General features: G+C 38.9%; 1 protein-coding gene across 1 annotated transcript in view; it reads right to left on the reverse strand.

The window, feature by feature from the left end:
* The window catches only part of LOC126377987 (uncharacterized), a gene marked incomplete at its 3' end in the record, with an annotated part of 240,856 nt that overhangs the window by 46,572 nt on the left and 168,627 nt on the right, over positions 1-25,657 (reverse strand). The window contains exons 22-23 of the mRNA XM_050026006.1: positions 6,760-6,859; positions 5,701-5,823 (exon numbers count right to left, since the gene is read on the reverse strand). Coding sequence (XP_049881963.1) covers positions 5,701-5,823; positions 6,760-6,859 — 223 coding nt within the window. The remainder of the gene's footprint in view (positions 1-5,700; positions 5,824-6,759; positions 6,860-25,657) is intronic.

The raw sequence follows: 25,657 nt of genomic DNA on the forward strand, positions 1-25,657 counted from the left end.
GGATGGGCAGAAGGGACAAAGTGATAGTTGCGTTTGATACCAGTTTTTTATGCTCATCGCCCATATAACGGTTCATCATATTAAAAAGACTACAATCCACTCCTGTTCAAATATAAGTCCTGGGTTTATAAAAATGCTTCAAGCATTTCATCTTAAAAAATATGATTATGCGGCCTCCGTGGTCCAGTGGTCGAGCGTTGGGCTCACGATCCGGAGGTCCCGGGTTCGATTCCCAGTGGGGACATATCACAAAAATCACTTCATGATCCCTAGTTTGGTTAGGACATTACAGGCTGATCACCTGATTGTCCATAAGTAAGATGATCCGTTCTTCAGACGGCACGTTAAGCCGTTGGGTTACTACTTACTGATGTGAGTACGTAGTCCTAACACAAACACAACGACCGTAGTCGTTACTTGAGTTACATTGGCGGCTCAATAATAACCCTGACACCAGGGTTGATGAGGTTGATCATCCACCTCACTACCCACACGATAGAGTGGTCCAGTGGTTGAGCGTTCTGCTCCGGAGGTCCCGGGTTCGAATCCCGGTGGGGACAAATCACTTTGTGATCCCTAGTTTGGTTTGGACATTGCAGGCTGATCACCTGATTGCCCAAAAGCAAGATGATCCGTGCTTCGGAAGGCACGTTAAGCCGTTGGTCCCGGTTGCTACTTAGTTATGTAAGTACGTAGTCGTTACTTGAGTCACGTTAGGGGCCTTTGGCGGCTCATTAATAACCCTGACACCAGGGTTGATGAGGTTGGTCATCCACCTCACAACCCACACGATAGAGGAGCGCTCGAAATCTACACTAATTCTAATTATAATCAATTAAAATATTAAATCTAATTGTACCTACATTTTTTTATTTGTACATTTTATGCCTTTCCTCTTTCGTCGTTTCAGGTCGTTATGGGGAGCGCTGGAAGCTGTGAAGGGTTGATGGAATCGGCCATTGACCCCACACGAGAGAGTTAAGTATGTACATGTATGTGAAACATTATTATTTGTATCAGAGACGAGTATGCCACATTTCTCTCGTCGAGTCACAAGTTAGTAAAGCGCATGCGCGCGAACAATGCTCACAATAGACAATCGATGCAGACTATCGTGTTTAATAATATGCGCGTGAGTCGATGCGATGGCCATTCATACTGATAGTTTGTAGAAAACCTATTGTAGAGTATTACTTAGGGGGTGAGCTTGATCTTAGTGAACACGTTCTAATCTAACACATAACATAGCATAACGCCTGCATCCCCCATGGGCTAGGCAGAAGTGTATCGTACACCCACTCTTCACCAGCTATGTTCTTCTTCTTCTTCTATCGTGTGGGTTGTGAGGTGGATTACCAACCTTATCTGGGTCGTTCTTCTTTTTTATCGACAATAAAAAGACATTTTCTCGATTTATCGGATTTAACATCTTTAAAATTATAACGGCAATAAATATTTTAAAACATCATATAAAGATGTGTCTGTAGAGGACTATTTAGTGGTTCTCTTTATCTTGGTAACATACTTTTCTTTGCAGGCGCATTCCAAAAAATATTGTGACAGAGTGGCCCTTTTCATCGGAGACAGCATTTCAATTTACCACTCTGTCACATAATTTTGTGAAAAACGATCAAGCTACGTTAATAACTAATTGAGGAATCGATTAGTATTTTGCTTGTATTTTGAGTATAATAAGATAACTATATTTTTGGACAATCAAAACATGAAATAAAATTCTAAAACATAACTTATCAGAAGCAGAACGAAGGACAGATCATTGTCGATAAAAAAGAAGAACAACCCATCTACCCTGGTGTCAGGGTTACTATTGAGCCGCCAAAAGCCCATGACATGGCTCATGTAACGATTAATCACTTACATCAGTACGTAGTAACCGGGACCAACGGTTTAACGTGCGCTCCGAAGCACAGATTATCTTACTTTCGGACAATCAGGTGATCAGTCTGTAATGTCCTAACCAGACTAGGGATCACAAAGTGATTTTTGTGACATGTTCCCACCGGGATTCGAATCCAGGTCCTCCGGATCGTGAGCCCAACGTTCAACCACTGGACCACAGAGGCCGTTGCCAGCTATGTTTAAGTGCCACGTAATAGGGGGCGAGCCTATTGGCAATAACCGGGCACAAATCCTGGAAACTGAGGAGCTCGGTGGCGCAGCGGTAAACGCGCTCGGTCTGCGATTGTTGAAGTTAAGCAACTTTCGCCAAGGCCGGTCATAGGATGGGTGACCACAAAAAAAAAAGTTTTCATCTCGAGCTCCTCCGTGCTTCGGAAGGCACGTTAAGCCGTTGGTCCCGGTTGCATTAGCAGTCGTTAATAACCACCAATCCGCACTGGGCCCGCGTGGTGGTTTAAGGCCCGATCTCCCTATCCATCCATAGGGAAGGCCCGTGCCCCAGCAGTGGGGACGTTAATGGGCTGATGATGATGATGATCTATAAAATGTGGAGCAACGTGGAGTGTATCCCGTCTCAAGGATGATTTACGAAAAAGCGGCCAGTTGAAAAAATAAGTTTCATTTCCTATCCACATACATACATAAACTCACGCCCGTAATCCCTAATGGGGTGGGCAGAGCCACAAGTAATCAAAGACAACTTGCAGCCACTGTTGATACGATGTCGTAAGCTGGATGCGATAAACCTTATGGTGATAAGGGATCAGCCTATCGCCCATAACGTTAGTCCATCATAACACAATCCCTCTCTCCTGTTTCCTATCTTAGGGAATAAATATAACATTATTATTTTGCAACGGGAACATTCTCACTGTGGGAACATTCCAGAGATCGGCACATCACTAGTAACAGTTATAACAAAGAGTACGTAGCATATTCTCACGGAAGCTGCAGTATTGATCTATTTTTATCCTGTTTAAAGGAACACTAATATCCTGTTTAAAGGAACACTAATAACAGCCTCCGTGGTCTAGTGGTTAGAGCGTTAGGCTCAAGATTTGGAGGTCCGGGTTCGATTCCCGATGGGGACATTGTCGAAATCACTTTGTGAGACTGTCCTTTGTTTGGTAAGGGCTTTTCAGGCTTGAATCACCTGATTGTCCGAAAAAGTAAGATGATTCCGTGCTTCGGAAGGCACGTTAAGCCGTTGGTCCCGGCTATTAGCCGTAAAAACACCTCCACCAACCCGCAGTGGAGCAGCGTGGTGGAGTATGCTCCATACCCCCTCCGGTTGATTGAGGGGAGGCCTGTGCCCAGCAGTGGGACGTATATAGGCAGTTTATATAATATCCAGGTAGCACTGAGTAATATAACAACGTAACATAAGCTCACGACTACATCCCAATTGGGGTAGTCAAAAGCACATCAGATGAACTAAGTACCCGCGCCTCACCGAATAGGTATGTGACCTATTACATTTATCAATAATTAAATTTCATAACCTTATTCAAATACCTGTTTAACATTCCATCATGATTCAACAACAAATTAATTTCAAAAAGCGCACTAAAAACCACACACAATTATTTTTTTAAAAAGTTACAAATTAAACACCTTTTTTATAAGTAATTATTTCCAAGATGGCGCTCGATGCGTCTGCCAGCGCGTCGCGTGTTATACTGAAACTGAAGCTTTCCTGCAGATTCAGTCTGTAGCAACAACCAAATCACAAAACCCCTTTCACTGCACACTTTCTACGCTAACAGGGATCATCTTAAATCGGTCATTTAGTATTCCAACCAGATGTAAAGACCTCTGGTTTCGTTACACTTGTACGCCACGATAGGTCGAAGAGCTCTGGTTATTGTAAGCGCAATATCCATAGGTCAGTCTATATTAGTAACCCGAACCGTTAAGAGGAAAATGATCATAAAATTAAACTTACTAAACACCGATTTTGGTCTTTAGGAAACACAAATTAAAAACGCCTTTCATTTACATAAATAGCGTTGAAAATCCGCCATTTTGGTAATAATTAAGAAGCTTAGGCGCATCTACCTTTTATTGAAGGAAAATGCTGCCTAATCGCTTGTGAAAATACAGTTGGTTTTCCTATGAATATTGCAGTAACGTTAGGTCTTTTTGAAGTCTATAAGGTGTGTCGTATTAAGTTGGTCGTTGCACTAAATGGAAAAAAAAGTTATAAACGACGAGGCGGATTGAAATTGCTATTTTCGGAAGAATGTTGTAGAAATTCACTTTATATTTTTATGTTTTGTTTCATTGTCTTTAAATACTGTGATATAAAGAGGTATCTATCCTTATACACAGAACAAATTGCTCTGTCTTTACATAATTCATATCAACGGTAAAGAGACAAAGAAGTACCTGGGTATCTAAGGCACCTGACAGATTTTTTAAAATAATATAGCCTCGCGTTTGACCACAATCTCACGATAGCAAGTCATGATGTGGTCTACCATGGGTCACGCTCACGTAGCAAATGCCTATTTACCCTAGCCTTAAAGACTCTCTAGACGGCAGACAGTTTCAGTCCTTTGCTGTTCGCATCAAAATAATCTAAATCAGTTTTTAATGATGACTGATGATGACGACTTTTCGACTTTTTTGATTTTATTAAATATTATTCTCGGGAGTACCTACCTAAAATTCTAGTATGTTTAAAAGTGTACATACTTAGTAACAAATATAGCCGCTTTAGACACCGAAACTAGGCATAAACATGTAGGTACAGTCATGAGCAATATAATGTACCCACTTTAGGACTCTGTCGCACCAACATATTTGACATTCAGTGAGACTTACAGTTCAATTTGTCAAAAAAGTTAATGTGACATGGTACCAAAGAGTATACATATAAATGCTCGTGACCGTATATAGGGAGATAGACAGACTGTGGGATATGAGAAGTCTAATTGGGTAGTTTCCTAGGTCAAAGATAAATTACGAAATTCTGATTACTAAATAAAGACCGATCCAAAGTTGACAAAACATTTCTTTTTCTACTTAACTTATTTATGAATTTTAATAATTAAAAATGTAATTAATAATAAGTGCTTCATGTTTTTCTAAACGTCACAGGTTGCTTTTTCATACAAATTCCATAGTAATTTTGTGTTTTGACGTTTAACAAAAAGTGACTGATTTCACTAGTTGGAAACTAGCCTATTATGTCTAAGCGCGACCGTTGCTGTTGGCACAAACTGGTGTGATTCTCTAAGCGCATGGAAACTACGATTGATGGTGACCAAAGCTGTGTGACAGAAGGCATCATTTTCGTCAAAATTCTGAACAGTTTCATCTAAAAATCTACCTAATCTACCAGTCATACCGTGATCATGGCACTTGCAACAGTGTCAAAATATCGGGAGTCTCATATCCCTGATTAAAACGCGGTAAGATCCGTAATTATGTGTTTTAATTATGATAATAATAATCTCTGCAGGGGATACCTGGTTGATGGTTGCGATGATTGCGAGTGTGGAGTATCACCACAAACTATGGCTCACCTTTTGTGCTGTCCAAAGTGCCCTAACACTTGCACTATTGAAGACAATGCCGTATGCGCCAATTATTGGTCAGCAAAAAATTAGTATCGATCGCCATCGACTCGCAAAGAAGAAGATTATGTAAATAACCGCGTAAACCTAAAACAATGTATCTACCTAAGGAATCCGTAAAATTGCGACTTGCGTTTCTCTGTATCTTTTAAAAAAAGCATATCGATAGAAAGTAAAGAAAGTAGAGCTATGTACTCACGTGTGGTTGATGGCGGTGAGCCGGTTGGGGTCGCTGGCGTTGCGATGCTTGCCGCGGCGGGGCGCGTCCCGTTCGCGGCACGACTCCGCGCGGTTGACGCCGCGGGCGCCCGCCGCACGCCAGCTGGGGGGGGGGACGGGTTAACCACGTGCACACTAAGGGATGCAATCCTGACCTCGCGAGATCTCGGGGTTCAAAATGGCCACATCGAAGCAATTCATCTAAGAAAGCAATATTGCAATTTGACATTTGAATTTCAATTAAACAAATGTCAAATAGCATTATTGCTCTCTTAGATGAAATGCTTGGATGTGGCCATTTTAATCCCCATCGTCAATTTTTAGGGATCAATCCCGAAGCATAATATGACGAGATCCCATTCGAGATTGACGGGTTTGGGCGATCTCCTTGAGTTATTTTTTTTGTTTTGACTTTTTGTTTTGTTTATGCTGATTTCCAAAGAAAACTTAATTATTTAGATTAATTTCAATCTGAGTACAAATTTAGACCACCATTTATTATCTGTATTGAAACTAGCGTACCTTATTGCTATTTGTGATTTGTTATTTGAGACTGAAACGCCATCTAGTTTTAGTTTACCGAACCACTTTTTTCTTTTCAGTAGCGTTCAGCAAAGAGAATATAATTCACTACGCTCAGTTCAAAGCTTGCGAGTGTTCATCTCGTTCAACAACTAGCGCCACCTAGTGGCGAGTAGCGGAACTAATATTAGTTCTTGAAAGCCCTCATAGATGGCGCACGTATGTGTTTGCAAGCATTGTAATAAATTAAAATAAAGTGAACACATTCTATTTTTAAAAATTAAAACACGGTCTGAAAAAAGATAATTAAGGAAAGAAAAAGAATAGTAAAGAGCTGTAAAAAAGAGTGAGTACAGTCATGAGCAATATAATGTACCCACTTTAGGACTCTGTCGCACTAACATATTTGACATTTAGTGAGACTTACAGTTCAACTTGTCAAAAAAGTTAATGTGACATGGTACCAAAGTGTATACATATTAATGCTCGTGACCGTACCTAGTAGAGTTGAACTTACTTGTTATCCTTGTCGGGTGCATCTTTCGCGGGCACATCGGCGTCTGCGTCGACGTCGACTGCCGCCGTGTCCTCCGTCGAGCCCTCCCGGCGAGGCTCTCCTGCGAAATAACAAACATATTACTGAGTAAATCATCCTTCTTCGTCCAGTGGTCGATCGTTGGATTTGAATCCTGGTGAGGACATACCACAAAAATCACTTTAGTTCATCTTGCGATGGATGTACCCCTGACTACCCCAATTGGGACGTAGTCGTGAGCTTATGTTATGCTATCTTCTATCGTGTGGGTTGTGAGGATGATTACCAACCCCATCAACCCTGGTATCAAGGTTACTATTGAGCCGCCAAAGACCCCTGACATGACTCATATAACGACTGCTCACTTACATCTGTAAGTAGTAACCAGGACCAACGGCTTAACGTGCCTTCCGAAGCACGGATCATCTTACTTTCAGACAACCAGGTGATCAGCCTGTAATGTCCTAACCAAACTAGGGATCACAAAGTAATTTTAGTGGTATGCAACCGGGATTCGAACCCGGGACCTCCAGATCGTGATCCCAACGCTCAACCACTGGACCACGGAGGTCGTAATCAAAGAATATGATAACGAAGAACAGACAGACCAACTGAATAATCTAGCATCATACCCTGGAGGTGATCCAAATGTTTCAAATTGTTGTTAAAACATTGAATTGTTGTAATTTTCTTTTTTTTTGTTGTAATTGTTGAAATAATGTTCCTTTCTTTCTTCGATCCAAGTTGCAAACGATTACGAAAATAGGTATAGGAATTGCATAGCTTCAATAAATATGTAGCTACATGAGTACACAAGTTCAATGCCGGGGTGCACAGCGATAACGGCTATATCGGGCGCTAAACCGCGTGACACATCGCGGAAGTCACCATCCGCTGTCCTGCCAGTCCTGCCACCAATCATATTATTTATGTGACGAACATTCGGGACACACAGTGATAGCCCTAGCGCGGTGCGAGATGAAATCAGAAATCAAAATCATATAGCCGTAAAAACACTTCCACCAACCCGCATTGGAGCAGCGTGGTGGAGTATGCTCCATACCCCCCTCCGGTTGATTGAGGGGAGGCCTGTGCCCAGCAGTGGGATGTATATAGGCTGTTTATGTAAGATTTTATTTTGTCATTTACGAGGATGTATTTAACATTCACCATACATCGATTTTGAATAGTAAAATATGCTTAATTTAAAAATAATAATAATGGAGCTGGTAATAAACGTCTTGACATTTGATATTTCTACTCTATGTACTTCAGTGCTGGAAACAATTTTAGTTCCACATAGATGAATCACTCTTAATCGGTTTAATTAAAACAGTAGTAACGCAAGCTGTAAAACTCTATAGGGCTTGAAGTGTCACGTGGCTCCGACAGCCAAAGGCAATCATGAAGAAACGTAACTACAAATTACTAGCATCTTTAAAACACTCCTTGCTTCTCTAACAGGAAGCACCGGTTAGAACCCTGGTACCAGACTTGCATCAATGAGTTATTAATTTATCATAACTGCACTTTCACTAACACAGTTGGCTCGACCATCTTCTTCTTCTATCGTGTGGGTTGTGAGGCAGAATACCAACCTCATCAACCCTGGTGTCAGGGTTACTATTGAGCCGCCAAAGGCACCTGACATGACTCATGTAACGACTACGTACTTACATCAGTAAGTAGTAACCGGGACCAACAGCTTAACGTGCCTTCTCAAGCACGGATCATCTAAGTTTCGGACAATCAGGTGATCAGCCTGTAATGTCCTGACCAAACTAGGGTTCACAAAGTGATTTTTGTGATATGTCACCACCGGGATTCGAATGCGGGACCTCCGGATCGTGAGCCCATCGCTCAACCACTGGACCACAGAGGCCGTTACCACGGGCTCGACCATTATAGACGATACGGCTCACCATCTAAGTGCGACATCCCAAATTAGCAATAAATATAACCCACCACACAGCGCAGGCGGCGATGACGTCACACGACGCTAGCGCCGCGGCCGCGCGAACTAATTGTTCAATGCTGTTTACAACCGCGTGCGCAGGAAACGCTGTGAATGCCGCTATTGGCATGCAAATTATATGCCTTACATTGTTATTAATCACTCTTAGTGTTACATCATGTACTGTAACAACGTTTTAGGGATTTGATCTTCATAAGTATGTCTTTCTCGCTCATTAGTGTGATGCTCTTTTGTCTTGTTTAGTTGACAGATACTTTAAGGAGGACAGACTACTAATAGAAAGAAGAAAGAAAGAAAAAATATTTATTCAGTTAATACCAAACCCGAACATACCACACAAAACTCCCATTCTTAAAATAGCAGGAAAATTTAAAATAGGTTGCAATAGAAGACATTTTTACCTAAATAATCGCAGACGTACAAACGTACAATCAAAGAGCAAAAGTGCAGTCACTGAGCCCAGCGAATTATTTATAAACAGTGGTGAAATTATGAACCATTAGTTGTCATAATTATAAAATTTATGTTTTTGTAGGTGTTTTTGGTCTATTACAGAAACGACATGTAACCAAGAGGTCTTAAGTGTAACCAGTTAATTTATTACTTTGCAAGAAACTGATTGGACTGCAGCTTATCGTACATGTGGTACCGTCACGAGCATTAATATGTATACACTTTGGTACCATGTCACATTAACTTTTTTGACAAATTGAACTGTAAGTCTCACTAAATGTCAAATATGTTAGAGCGACAGAGTCCTAAAGTGGGTACATTACATTGCTCATGACTATACAGCGCCTTTTTTATTACCTAACGGCCTCCGTGGTCCAGTGGTTGAGCGTTGGGCTCACGATCCGGAGGTCCCGGGTTCGATTCCCGGTGGGGAAATATCACAAAAATTACTTTGTGGTCCCTAGTTTGGTTAGCACATTACTGGCTGAACACCACATTGACCGCAAGTAAGATGATTCGTGCTTCGGAAGGCACGTTAAGCCGTTGATCCCGGTTACTACTTACTGATGTAAATAAGTAGTCGTTACCATGAGCCATGTCAGGAGCCTGTGGCGGCTCAATAGTAACCCTGACACCAGGGGTGGTGAGGTTGGTACTCCACCTCACAACCCACACGATAGAAGAAGATTACCTAACGAACTTCAACATAATTTAGTTTTCCCCGTCATACATCAAACACAAAACAATCGACCACCTCAAGAGATTCCTCATTCAAACGTCTCGAACTTTCGATGAACCTTTCCATCCGTCTTCACTACCGGTCCATTCATGAAAGATGTTTGTGTTACCATGGTAACATAAACAATCTCCGCATACGATTGTCAGTACACATGCACTGCGGATAATTGAAGATAGTTTTTCAATAATAAAAGAGACGTGGTAGCTCAGTCGGTAGAACGCTTGCCTCTCACTTTGAGATCACAGGTTCGAATCCAGCACAGGCCTAAACCAATGATAGTCGAATTTGTTTTCGAATTCATGTTTGGATCATAAATGAATCATGTGCTCAGCGGTGAAGGAAAACATCTTGAGACAACCCACATTCTCCAGAAATGCGATTCGGAGGTATGTGACCTAACCTGTATTGGGCTGGTTTTCCCTTCGCGGGTTGGAAGGTCACACAGGCAGTCGCTTCTATAAAAAAATCCGACCAGTCAAATCTTCAAATTAGGTAAGCGGATCCTGTGAAAAACGGAATAATGCTAAGAAATAATGAAAAGAAGAGGTGTTGGCAAATAAGTAATTACTTTCTGGAAATAAAAATGGGCAGTGAAGAAAAAAGTTTCGAAGGCATAGAACTAAAGAAATAAGGAGACGCCAATAGAAATATTTCCAATTCTCAAAAAGAAAATCATCATCTCCTTAGCATTATCCCGTTTTTCACAGGGTCCGCTTACCTAACTTGACGATTTGACAGGTCCGGTTTTTTACGGAAGCGACTGCATGTCAAAAAGAAAATGGAGACGCCATTTGAAAAGGTTTTCTTTCAATTGCTGTATGACTTATAATTACAGAACTTCGTATGTTTACTACAATATTCGAACGTTCTCTGATTTTCAGCCAAAACTAATGCGTAGATACATATTATTGAATGTTATATTTCAGTATTTCCTATATCTACTCACTTCAATGTTTTTTAGGAAACCATATCTTAAGTGGCGATGATTGAGTTGTAAACATGCTTTAGATAACACAATTCGTAATAGATCACCTCCCTAGCGTGTTTGATGTAACGAAAGATAAACTACGCAGGCGCCAACCATGTTTGTATTATGTGAAGATCAGTATTAAACAACTTATTACCTCATATCGTAATGGTTTTTTTTTTCTAAGAATATCATTACTTGGTCCTTTAGATCATCATCTATGTCCCTAGCGTTATCCCGTTGTTTCACAGGATCCGCCTACCTAACCTGAAAATTTGACAGAATCAGTTTTTTACAGAAGCGAACTTTCCAACTCGCGAAGGGAAATCCAGCCCAATACAGGTTAGGTCACATACCTCCGAAAATGCATTACTTGGTCCTTTAGATATTTTCCTTAATTTCATAAGATGTTCAACAATATATTTTTATTAAAATGGTGAAGGCTAGGAGTCCATTTGCATCAACAGACTACTATTTCCTGCATTCATCTTCTTCGTTCACTTCATTCACTCTTATCGAGTTGTTAAGCTTGTCGATTGTATGTACTTTAGAAGTAAGCTAGCTTCAACACATCATTGATTTTGATTCCAATCAAATACAGGACATCCTAAACATACTTTAAACAAAAATCGTTTCGCGGAACGTTCACCGCATTATTCTTGGAAATACTAATTTCAAAAGCAAATTAACAAACAGGGAATTACAAGTAAAACAACCGATGTTATTGATACAGCAATAAACATTACTATTAAATCAGGAATGCTAGCAAACCTCAACAATTTGTGTGACCTACTAACAAATGGGGTAACACAGGGCAGCAGTAACGAACGGTGATGCAACAAAATTGTTACGATTACATAAAATCGCGGATAAACTGTTACATTGGCTGTGAGCTAAGAAAACTGGCGATAAGTGAAACTGTTGTCGATATATGAAACTAACATTACACAGCACATAATCTCTTCTTATCGTGTCGATGGCAAACTAAATAGTATCGGCCCAAAACTTAGCAACAATTATGGCGCTATCTGCAGCACTCATCAGATCCTCCTGCGTGCAGGTGTTCGGGCACGCAGGACAGGATGTAAGATGCACATAATGTCATAAACTGCCTATATACGTCCCACTGCTGGGCACAGGCCTCCCCTCAATCAACCGGAGGGGGTATGGAGCATACTCCACCACGCTGCTCCACTGCGGGTTGGTGGAGGTGTTTTTTACGGCTAATAGCCGGGACCAACGGCTTAACGTGCCCTCCGAAGCACGGAATCATCTTACTTTTTCGGACAAACAGGTGATTCAAGCCTGAAAAGTCCTTACCAAACAAAGGACAGTCTCACAAAGTGATTTCGACAATGTCCCCATCGGGAATCGAACCCGGACCTCCAGATCGTGAGCCTAACGCTCTAACCATTAGACCACGGAGGCTGTGTATGCACATAATGTAAGAACGTTTATTATAACAACTAATAATAAATTGAAACTTTAGTGCAAATAATGCTAGCCCACTTATTGATCCCTAAAACTTTGCCTTTGTCCCAAGGACATACATACAGCCATCTGGAAACCTTTAATAACCTCACATAAACTCACGACTATATCTCAATTGCGGAGGAGGTACATCAATCGCAAGATGAACTAAGTACCCACTTCTCACCAAGCTTTCTGTTAGACCAACGTGATAGGTGGTGAGCCGTATCGCCGTCTATAATGATCGAGCCAACTGTGTTAGTGAAAACTGCATTTAAGATAAATTAGTTAATAACTCATTGGTGCAAGTACCGGGCCGGTACCGGGGTTTAAACCGGCGCTTCCCGATTGAGAAGCAAGCCGATGTACCACAGGACCACAGAGACAGGGAAAGCTTTCAAGGTCGTGAAGTTTATAAAATGTGTAGGTACACTAAAACCATACAGTTTTACTTAATATCAAATTATTACAATTATACGTAGGTATAATACATAGTGATGTACTAGACAGTCATTCAGAAGTCTCCAAAGCCTCACTAAAGCAGTACAATGCAGGAGAATACATTATAATCGCAGAAGATAAATCAGGAGTCGGCCTCGAGTCTGTTCTAAAAATACCGAGCGGGTCACGACACAATATTGTCTTCAGACCTCCTCATTGATCGGTGGTCAGAATTGGGCCGCGGAACAATATCAGCTTGGGAATCAAACTGCTACTAAGTGGGTCTGACGCCAGACTTTGTAGTGGTTTATTTGGTTCAGTCTGGATTTCGTAATGCTTCTTTGATTGAGCGACATCTTGTCGCTGACGATTCCTATTATGGGTTGTTTTTTTTTTGTTGAGTATGCTCTCGGGTTAATTGAGGAAAGGCCTGTGCCCAGCAGTGAGACGTGTATAGTTTTTTTTTTTCCAAATAATTCACCATGTTGGTGCAGCATTTTCAATCCATAGTTAATTCTTTCAATTCTTTATTAGACGCGTCTGTCCTCTATTTAATTTGCTTTGGTCTTCTAGTTGTTACTTAAAGGTAAATGGTATGTAACCGTTTTATATCTGTCATATTCTAAAAATATTTGTGATGCTTTTATGTATTTTTTTATCACATAACTTGTCACACTGTGAGATTTCTCTTGTTAAAATTTAATTCCTGACCTTCGCATTATCACGTACCAAAGTCGACGTCCCGTGACGTCATAACCTCGAGAGGTCGTTGAACCTTGCGATATGCAAGTACAAGTATCCTCACCGAACGACCGGGATAATTTTGGCCTGTTTATGTATACATCACAGGTCGGTGTAAACTTTGGTAAATTTAACGTGAACCTACGCAGATACCTGAGTAACAATAATGATAGTATGAAAATCTTCGCTCCCCACCAGAGGCTGAGTTAGTTACTTTGGTCTTCAATCGTATGGCGTCGGACGTCACACACACACAGACGCGCGTATACAAAAAACCTCAATGTGTAGTTGTCTGTGTAAAACGAGGTGTTTTGTATGAAGTGTCCGGGTTGTGCCACGTAGCTGAGCGTTATGCAAAGCCCTTTAAATATAAGACTGAATCAATAGAAGATACTCGTATAAAGAAATAAAGAACAAAAAATGAGATCCATAATCACTTACAAAAGAGATTAACCACAAACCAAATTAGAAGCAAGACTTAACAAATCCTGTGCACATTAAATATTGCAAGCATACGTTCAAATTATAAGTAAACATGAAATCTTCGCTTATAAATTAAAATAATAAGGAAGACATTGAAAACATTGCTAATTGTAGCAAATGATTCGTTTTGGCTATCACCCAAACACTAATTGTCAACATTGATAAGAGTTTCGGTGTCACCATAAATCTTTATTTGGTTCATGACGACAGTAATCTTACCAAATGAGCGAAGGTTAAAGGTGAACAAACTAACTTCGTTTTGGTGAATGTTCTCTATATACAGCTGGCTCTTGGACTAAGAAATATGGAGGCTAACAATTCTATACCTGAGTAATCGTGAATCACACGACATTGAAGCTTTAGTCTCTGTGATCTTGTAAGACACCGGATTGCTTCTTAAACGGGGAGCGCCTGTTCGAAACTTAGTTTTCATTAACACAGTTGGCTCGACAATTATAGACGGCGATACGGCTCACCACCTACCACGTTGGTCTAACAGAAATCTCGGTGAGGTGCGGGAGCATAGTTCATCTTACGATGGATGTACCTCTGATAACCCCATTGGGATATACTCGTGGGCTTATGTTATGTTGAGGCTTTAGAAATAAAGGTAAGGAAACTAGTGGCTGATTGTGAAACACATGAAAATATTTTCCATACAAGTTTGAAGACTTAGAACACTTATTACTTCTTGGGACTTCGGACATGATGAATAAGACGATGATGGATTATCATCATTACATCTACTAATTCAAAAATTACTACTACTTATATTCTTGCGCAATTTATATAATTACATATATTAGCGACATCGTAACGAAAACTTTGAGGGGTGACTAAAACCATGATTTTGAGTTGACAACAAGTGAAATTTTCCGTCGCAAAACTATGGAACTGAACAAAACCACTAACAGTTTCATGAATTTTCCGACAGGAAATTCCACTTGATCTTCTTTTATCGATAACATCTATACGTACTTGTATTGTTACATGTACGTGCTTGCACGGGGTGTAAATCATGTTCACAAAAAAACGTGATTTTAGCGACGGAAAATTTCGCAAGCAAATTTACCAAAAACGGAACGACCTTGAAAGACGAACTAACAATCAGAGCAGTGAGACGATTGAGTCACCATCACCCCGGGGTCACACCGGGGTTGAAGATAAGGAAACAACTTCTGGGAACCAGCTCCGATTTATTGGCAACACTCGTGTTGAACCCTCGACCGACAGTCAGCTGATATACGCGAAACATTAATGTCGGAACAAAATACAGAAATCGGAAATGTGATATTTCACAAAGTGTTTTCTGACTCTTCTGAGAAAGCACTCGTGACCTCTCTTATCGAATGTTTGGGTACTTAATACATGTTAACTTGTCTAATAATTTACAACAAGACTTACGCTTTGGGCACCTTCGCGCCAGAGACGTTCAGAGATGGTCTGTTTAAATAGATTAGATTTGTTTCGTTTTTCTTCCGAATGTTTCCTAATATTTTACTTTTGAATTACGTTTTTTCCTTTGTTTAGGTTATGTTTTTTTCTGTTAGTAAATTTTTTTGTTATTTTTTTTATAACTTTTCTATGCAATAAGTATCATGTGAAAATCAAATGACCGTAACAATTCATCAATAACAACTGAAACTTAGAAGGCTTTAAGTTGGTTCCAAAGGTAGACCCAAAAGATAACGTTCAAAATTAGCTCGAACAAGATCCAATCGGCGACAGCACGCCGCGTATTTGGAGTTGTGATTCAGTGAGGACACCACTTGCTATTTATAATGATAGTGACTTCCCGTGTGAGGTGCGCGCACGCATGTCAATAGGCGTGTCAAGGATCGCAGATACTGGCGGTACCGGTGCAATGGTCGCGACGTGCGTGGGTCTGAACGCAATGATGGGTTCTAGTTTGAGGTTTAGTTCTTGTTATTTGGTTCCATTTGGTACGGAAAAATATTGACAGGTTTCCTAAGAGACTCATTATAGACCTGTGGTGCCACTTCCTTCTCAAGCAGGGAGTGTCGGTCTGATCTCCGGTACTGGAGTTACAACAATTAATTTATCTTAAGTACTTTTCACTAACACAGACAGCTTGATAGTCGATAACTCATCACCTATCACATTGGTCTAACAAAAAGCTCAGTGATGTATGGATACTTATATCATGCCTTTCATGGATGTGCCTCTGATTACCCTAATCGGGAATATAGTCAAGTGATTGTATACCCTAAGAAACGTCTAGAAAACGTTTTTCATGTTAAACAATGTCATAGATTCGAGTCGACTGACTGCCATTACATGACAAGGTTAATATCCTGTATGTTAGTGACATCGTAACGAATACTCAGAGGGATGATTCAGACCATGATTCTGAGTTAATATTAAGTGGAATTTTCCGTCGCAAAATTCATGTTATTTTTTTAGTTTTTTTAAATTATTTTCAATGGAAAATTTGCGATGGAAAATTCCACTTGATATTAACTCAGAATAATCAGCTGAATCATCCCTCTCAGTATTCGTTACGACGTCACTTACACCCCATACAAGTACATACAGTAGCCATACAAGTAGATATGGGTGTTAGTGACACTGTAACGAATACTGAAGGGGATGATTCAGACCATGATTCTGAGTCGATATCAAGTGGAATTTCCTGTCGGAGAAGTCATGAAAATTTTAGAGCTTATTTAAATTATTTTCCGTTCCATACTTTTGCGACGGAAAATTCCACTTGATTTCAACTCAGAATCATGGCCTGAATCATCCTTCAAAGTTTCCGTTACGATGTCACTAACACCCTGTATAATTTCTAAGAGTATTTATTACATTATACTATATTTAATCCGTACAAGACAATGGCACCTATTGATGGTACTGACATTGCTTAGCAATGGAGTCATCTGTTCTATTGCCCTTGTGATAATTGAACTTTGCCTACTTATATCATTACTCATTAGTACTATTTACTTATTGCCTATGTACAATTTAAACTTGCTATTAACCGGGCACAAATCTACTACTTTTTCAATTTCTCTTTTGTTTTATATTTCCTGTGTGTGCCAATAAAGTATTTGTTAAGTATGTTATGTTTTGTTATATCCTATAAACCACGTGATATAATTTAGCTATGATCGGAACATTATTTCAGAGTAAATTCAGTGGTTTAGAGCCCGTGGATTCGAATCCATTACAGACAATACGATGTAATTCACTCGTTTTCCGAACAGGGAGGGTTAAAAACCACATTGAAGCAATTCATCTAAAAAGGGAATATTGCAATTTGACATTTGTTTGCATTGCGCACTTCCTTTTAAAATTGCAAACATATTGCTTTTTAGATGAATTGCTTCGAAATGACTTTTTAACTCCCTGGACCACCACGCATTCTCATATAGTATTGTTTACAAGACTTGTATTTACAATGTCACTTGCATCCAAATTGACTGCCTACCCTACAGAATCCTTCACTTCACTTACATCTCCTGTCTCTATCAGATAAACAAGGTCATTGGCCTTACGATAACTAGCTACTATTACTACTACCACTATTACTGTTTCAATTATCTAGAGAATAATTTCTAAGAAATATTGCACTTTGCAACAACTTTACTTTGTATTAGAACGCTTGTTATTTGTTTTCGAGTTGATTTGTTATTTATTTATCGATATTGGAGTAATAGGGTGGCCTTTCTCTTTTCAAACAACGATATCTCTTTAAAATCACAATTGATTTTTCTAGAAATGACATAAAATTGTTATGTTAAACAGTGAGATCTAGAAGGACATACATTGACCAAATTGGAGACCTGAAAAGAAAGGTTCAGTACGATCTACTCTGAACCGGCGTGCGTGTATGAAACGATTGATGAACGTGGAGGAAGCAAATGTGTCAGGATCGAAGCAAATTAAATTCCATACTCTCTGCTTACCGCGGTGGGAAATAGGCATGAGTTTATGTATATTGTTAAACAGTGTGATGCTCGGTGAAGCATGGGTAGTAGTAGTTCATCTTGCGTTGGATTATTACCGTGTGGCAGTCATGCATGGTACCTATATAATGAAATACCCAAATTATTTAAACAAATTACCAGCCTATCCCCAGGCAGTTTAAGTTTGAAAGGATATATTTTTTATATATTTTATGACAAACTATTCTGGTAGGTCACCAATGAAAACAAACCGTTCTGAAACAGACACATGGCAACCTTAAAATAATAAATTAATTTCAACTCCATTATAAACGAGTTGGAAGACCGAATGACACATAGAACAGTAACCTAGATAGAAAGAGAGCGCGTCGATCAAACGAACGAGGTGAATGCTAATTTATATTAATATCATACAAATACTTCTGCTAGGCCGATTGAAAAAAATAACAATGGACGAGCACGTGAACACAGACAGAAAGACAAAGCTGATGCCCGTAATGCTTATTCGACAGAAGAAGTCAATTTCAGCCACAATTGGTATTCTTCTTGTATCGTGTGGATTGTGAGGTGGAGTACCAACCCCATCAACCGTGGTGTCAGGGTTATTAATGTTATAATTGAGCCGTCAAAGGCCCCTGACTTGACTCATGAAACGACTACGTACTTACGTCAGTAAGTAGTAACCGGGACCAACGGCTTAACGTGCCTTCCGAAGCACGGATCAACTTACTTCTGGACAATCACCAAGTGATTTGTCTTCGCTGGTATTCGTACCCAGGACCTCGGGATCGTAAACAGAACGCTCAACCACTAGGCCGCTGGGCAATTGGTATTGAGTTATTGGGACATGACAATCGTATGTAAATTACCCGCCTATTGCCTGTATAAATCCATCATGTTAAAGAATACATCATCTTTCGACTAAACGTAATTACTCACTTTATTTTCACGACATTTTTAAGATCGACTCACAAGAAAATTTTAAATTTGACATAACAAGAAATAAAACACTTCCTTGAATACACTTTGTGTCAAAGCCAAGAATCGTCTCGAATCTATGCCAAGCCTTTACAAAGTAGAAGACATATATGAGTCAGTGAAGTCTATATCAGATTTGGTAATCAAATCTTTTGGAAGCCACCCAATCGAACTACCTGAGAGCCATACTCAAATAGTTAGACATAGAAACGACTCCATAGAACACGGAACTTTACACTTGGCCACTACTAGAGACGCCTTTATTAATACGCCTCTAAAAGAAACAGCTTTTCTTTTGAGTAACTTATTAGTGTAGACTTGTCTCTAAAGACAATTACTTCTTGGACGAACAAATGAGGGCGGAGTGCTCTAACCCAGTAGACCAGGCCTGATGAGGATGCTTAGGTGGCAGAAACAGCGAGTAGTGTGACCCAAGATATCAACCGAGATATTGCTTGTGTCCCTCGTTAAGGCTATAAGAATAACAACTGTCGCCTCTAGTAACAAACAAGCGTTTGCTTCAGTGTTCTGTGGCCAAGCCAGCTGGTACTATAGTTGGTACATGAATAGACGAACTAAAATTAACTGTGATCGATTAAGAAGTACTTCTATTGGATTCTAATTAAAGATCATTGACATCTATATCACATTGTGTAGTGTATTGGTGCTGATATGTTGTATTTACACGGACATGTTGGGTGCCTGACGCACTTAGACACACATTATATCTTTCTCTTTCTTTATTTTGATCAGTATCTACATATTTCATCAGAATCTTTGATAGCCCTGTTCGGACGCGGGGCTTACAACGTAGTGGCTCTAACCCACTGACTTCGACTAAATGAGTCTAAATTCATGTTTGGATCATAGATATTTCATATCACTTGTTTTCCAGGATCAGTGCCCAGTTAATTTCAACAGGCTCGCCTCTATTACATGGGACTTAAACATAGTGTATATACAGGGTGTTAGTGACATCGTAACGAATACTGACGGGGATGAGTCTGAATTAATATCAAGTGGAAGTTCCTGTCGGAAAATTCATGATTTTTTTGTAGTTTTTTTTACATTACTTTCAGTTCCATACATTTGCGACGGAAAATTCCACTTGATATCAACTCAGATGGTCTGAACCAACCCTCAAAGTTTTCGTTACGATGTCACTAACACCCTGAATTTACTGCATCCTTTTATATGTCATCTGTACTTATGTGTTGGACTAAGAGAGTAAGGGAATACCATTGCGAGCTTTTAGCTAATCATCTTTCCGAATCCCGAACACGTATTTACGTGTATATTACATGATGGAATAGTGGTGTGAGGTTGGTCAACCGTCATACGGTTCATCATATCCATCTTCGAACTTCAACACCAAATGTACTGTTAGTAGGTTGGAAAAGATCATTGTTATACTTCAGGAGATATTTTTGTCGATTCATTGACCCGTGCTTAAAAAACTGACGAGCTCCATCGTGTCATCTAAAAATAAGTACGTTTTGTTAGGTTTGCGTGAAAGCACCCACTATTTTAAAACATTAAACCAGATCTACGGGTTTCCCTTAAATCTACTAAATTAGCTAGCACTACGAGCGCCAAATTCAAAGCTTTATTACAGTGCGACGCGAGTTTGTACAAAAGAATCGATGACAATTGACAACCTACCTAGACTTTTTAAGAAATGGGTAAACGTGTGTATCAAATACACTTTATATATTTGAAATAATGAGAAACGGGAGCTGTGGTAGCCCAGTTGGTAGAACGCTTGCCGCTCACTTTGAGGTCGCAGGTTCGAATCCAGCACAGGCCTAAACCAATTGTCTAATTTATTTTCGAATTGATGTTTGGATCATAAATGATTATCACGTGCTCAGCGGTGAAGAAAAACATCGAGGAAACCCACATTCCCTAGAAATGCATTTTCGGATGTATGTGACCTAACCTGTATTGGGCTGTTTTCTGTAAAAGGCAGTCGCTTCTGTAAAAAACCGGACCTTTCAAATCTTCAGGTTAGGTAAGCGGACCCTGCGAAAAACGGGATAACGCTAAGGAGATGATGATAAATGAGTTATGACATCATCAAAAAAATACTCCTCGCACCGATATATCTCATATCAATGCGATAGCGAATGGCGGTGTGAGAAAGATCGTAAACAGAACCGATAAAACGAAACCCACAGCCGACGAGACCGATTCCAAGTTGAACTTAAAACCTAATTAACTAACTGCAGATGAACGAGATGAAATGAATACAAACAAACAAACAAGCCGCCCTATTGACCGTGGTTGGAATGTGGACGGAGATACCAGCTTACATATACAGGGCGTTGGATAAAAAAAAAAACAAGTATCCTCTGAAAGCAATAAAAAGCATTTGGAAAAACATTTCTGTTTTATAACCAATCCTTTAAGAGCAAAAACAAAATTCTTGGTGGAATGTATCAAGTGTGTTTAAAACTTAAGTAATCACCTGTTAAGGTCATTCACCGTATACCACATCGATCCTTACTAACAAGTGAGATTGTAGCCATATGCATAATTATAGCAATTAATAGATTTTTTTTACCTTAAAACAAATGTCATTGTTCTTTAAACACCCTGTAAGTGTGCACCGGCCGACTGGCCAGAGGAATATCAATGGACCTTGTGTTGAATGACATTCCATGATGCCATTACAGAGATACCAAAGAAAAATGCAGTCGATATGCAGATAAGAGGGAAGATGAGGCGAATGCATAATATGAAGAAAAGGCAAGGCTAATTCGTAAATATCATTGCAACATAAATACATAATATTTACATACGATGGCGTAAACGACTAAAGTATAAACTATAAACGACTAAATAAATAAAACGATAGTTGCACTAATGATAAAGGTCATGATTGAAAATGTATTGATGAAATATTCATAATGAGTCTTAATTTCAGACATATCCATACATACTAAACTAATCCAGCAACAGATAAGTAGTAAAGTATTACGTAATACAATTTGCACCACTTTACTCCCGAGCACAATAGACGAATTGGGAAAATTATAATCCAGTAATAACAATGACATATACATACATACTGAAATAAATTATGTTACTAAGTAGTCAATTTTGAAGACGACAGAATAACAACAGTGTCTTTTTTGAACAGTTCGCTTCAAATAACCCGACAGTGATAGTCAAACAAAGTTAGTTGAAATGATACTTTTATCTCATGCTATTTATATCGTAACACAGTGAAACAAGTTGCAATATTTGTGAATTTTGTCGCCACAAGCATGGCTGGTGTGTCAACAGTGCTAATTTATAAACACGACGTAAGAACGCTTTGCGCTGTCGATGTCGAAACATTACTGCCTATAAGATACAATATAAAGTACCTATACGTTTTATTTATGCCTTTTATTAATGTAGAATTATCTTCAATTATTGTATTAGTAATAACATTTTGGTCTTATGATCATGGACTTCTCCCAGACCTTCGAAAAGGTGATAGATTTTTGAGAAGCGTTTGACAAGTTTCGTCACTAAGTCTGCACTTTCTGGAACTATTCGTAAACTAAATTGTATTTAGTGGAATAACTAACAATTAACAGTCAATAAAATGTTGTATTTTATTTTAAATGACGATGAGTTTTATTAAGAATGTTACGAACAAATAAACAACTCTTCTTCTTCTTCTTATCGTGTGGGTTGTGAGGAGGAATATCAGCCTCATCAACCAATTAACAACTAATTATCATAAATAAGATGATCAAAGGCTAGAATAATTCATTGGTGAAGATAGGTCTGATAATAACGCTAAGCCTGTTTGTATGGGACATACCTAATAGTCTACCATTTATGGTCAGTCACATCTCTAGCGCGAGCAAGCCAACGCGTCTCAATGTTTGGATCTTGTAATTAAATTAATATCCTAAGTAATACAGTTCATTCAATTGTTTCTGTGGGGTTTTATTAAAATTACTAGCGCTCCCTACACTGTTGTTGTATTCTATTTTAAACAAATATTTTGTCGATCATTTCGACCGCTTCAAAATATTGTAACAATATCTCATTAACATTAAAAATCGTAAGACTATTCGTGTTTACTTCAGTGATCAAGGTAATCGATATCAACTAACATCGATAGTTTTATCATGTATTTTTATCTAAACTACGTCTAAAACATATAAAAACATATTGATAAATGAACACCAATGTCAAGGGATAAAGTAAGATTTAGTAAACTCATAATAGATTAATACACACGACGCCAATGTACAAGTTACTCATAAATAATTCAAACTCAAACCACAAAAAAATAGTAATTCTGGGTAAAATAAAAATTTTGAGAGAACTTATTAGCGGTATTTTTATTTCCATATTTCGTTGCTTTGAGATTAGACTCATATTCGAAATCATGTTTATTAATAGGTAAAGGCATGTTAAAGTGGCTTTGCATACCGCAATGGATGGCAGAGTGAGAGCTTGTTCGTGTATGTATGTAGATATGTAGAGTTCAAAATTTATGAAAACTTTGCCAAAAACCCTTTATTCGCCCATTAACATAGATATCATTTTTGGCAACATCCACATTACGAACACTAAGAACATTAATAGATTATTCTTCGAACTATCAACCGTGTTACAAGGCGATAAACGTTTTATTTATGTTCTCACACAACTAAGCGTTTTAGGTTCACATTTATTGATATTTTGACAAGCTACTACAATTTTCACATCTATTTGGCAGTTGAGTTAAAAACTGAATAATTGTGATAGAAACCGGGAATTTCAATAAAAATAATAATTTTATGGACACAGCTGTTTAAAATTTTGACACTGAGTATGGAAATGAGAAACTAATGAGCAGTATGATGAATAATCTAAGTATATGTTATGCTGCTAATTGCTATGCAGAATCAACATTCGATGCTACCAAATAAATACCACACTACTAAAAAAATACATCATAAAGAAAACAAGATTGGATGATATAAACGCCACTATAGCTCACTTAACACATTAAATGTCACGTTTACCAATGATTTTCTTATGATGATAAAAAAATGTAGTGGTCAGGCAAATAAAACAAACATAAAGAACCTTGGATCGAAAACTACAAGAACCAACTTCTATCTACTATACACACTACGAACAGACAAACGAGTTTTGAAGAACGAACAAAGGTCAGCCATTGACAAATACTAATAAGAAAGCTGCACCATTAATATGCAAGACAAGTACAGAAAAGCCGTATTATCTTGAACAAGTAGGAAATATTACTTGAATACATTAAAGACAACAAATAAAAGAATATAGAAAACAACCTAGTTGAACTTCTTAAGAAACAAGTCAAAGGTTAAATTGTATTGTTAACAAATGTCAAGTTGAATTAAATAATATAAAAGGACGTCACGATGAAAACGAAACATATGATTCATAAATATTTTGAAAAGCTACTTAAAAAGAGGTAAGTCAAAGAATAATATGCTTCGAATGCTTTAAATTCTTAATGCCAAGGCAGTTTCCAATACCTTGGATGTAATTGAAGATGCAAACATTTGTGAGAATAAAATGTTGACACTGAACATTGTCAAGTGAAGATGAGTCATGAAAAGTTGAATGAACACGAAACAGTAAAAATTATTACGTCTGAAATATGTTTCTTTACAAGTAATGGTTTTAAACAACTCACCTTTAGTTCCACTGAACAGCCAAGAGTTCTGCTTGAAGGTATCTGAACTCTTTTTCTTCATGATTGGAGTTTGCTCAACCACACTGGCTTGCCTGCTTCTGCCAACCAATGGTGTCTTCACACTCTTCTTTTTTCCTTTCTTTAACGTCCCCGAGTGAGACTTTCTCAAAGTATTCACTTTCACAGACTGACTCTTCCCTCTCGCCTTGCTTTTACTTCTAGAAGTTTGCCGGCTCAACCTTCTCCTATGGTCTGTTAACTTCGGAGTTGGTGGTTCTTCATCTGTGTCAGTTTCTACTATTGGTTTGCTTTCTCTGATAGCGGCAATGCGCTTTTCTTCCTCTAGGAAGAGTCTAGTGTAGTTCAGCAGCTCTTCTGTACTGATAATCTTGTCAACCACTTCAGCTACGGCCTCTACGGCCTTGATAGCTGCAGTTGGAGTTTTCTTTCTTCGGAGGAAATTCAGAGCACTAACAGAAGATCCCTTGCTGGTTTTCCTAGACTTCGGAGGCTCAGCTGTACTGCTTTTTCTACTGTTAGACTGACTCTTGTCCTCCTTCTTACTGTTTTTCCTGAGTTGATCAAGTTTCATATTCGAGCCGTGAATTGAGTCTCTGTCTTCTTCACTCCAAAGACTCTCCTTAGACTTTTTCTTATCGGTATTCTTTTCCAACTCCTTCTTGGTCGAATCAAACCATTCATCGCCAAGAGTCTTAACGATTTCCAGGGGATTTGATAGCGACATTGTTTTTCGATGTCCTTTTTTGTTTCTCAGTACAACTTCTACTTCTTCGTCGGTGACGGCGAGTTTTAGAGACTCCTTACTCATTGTTGGTGTTTTGCTTGGTAGAGCATCGTCACTAGCAGAGATCGCATCGCTGTGACAATCAGCTGATTCGTACAATGACTCGTCGCTTTCATCTCGCCGTTCTGTTGAAACATTTCGAAAATGAAATAAAGACTTAATAACTAAGATTTCCTTGCCATTGAAACGTTTCTTACGTCTACAATTGTAATTGGCCGATGATTGATG

The sequence above is a fragment of the Pectinophora gossypiella genome, chromosome 25 (assembly GCF_024362695.1).
Source record: "Pectinophora gossypiella chromosome 25, ilPecGoss1.1, whole genome shotgun sequence".
Lineage (NCBI taxonomy): Eukaryota > Metazoa > Arthropoda > Insecta > Lepidoptera > Gelechiidae > Pectinophora > Pectinophora gossypiella.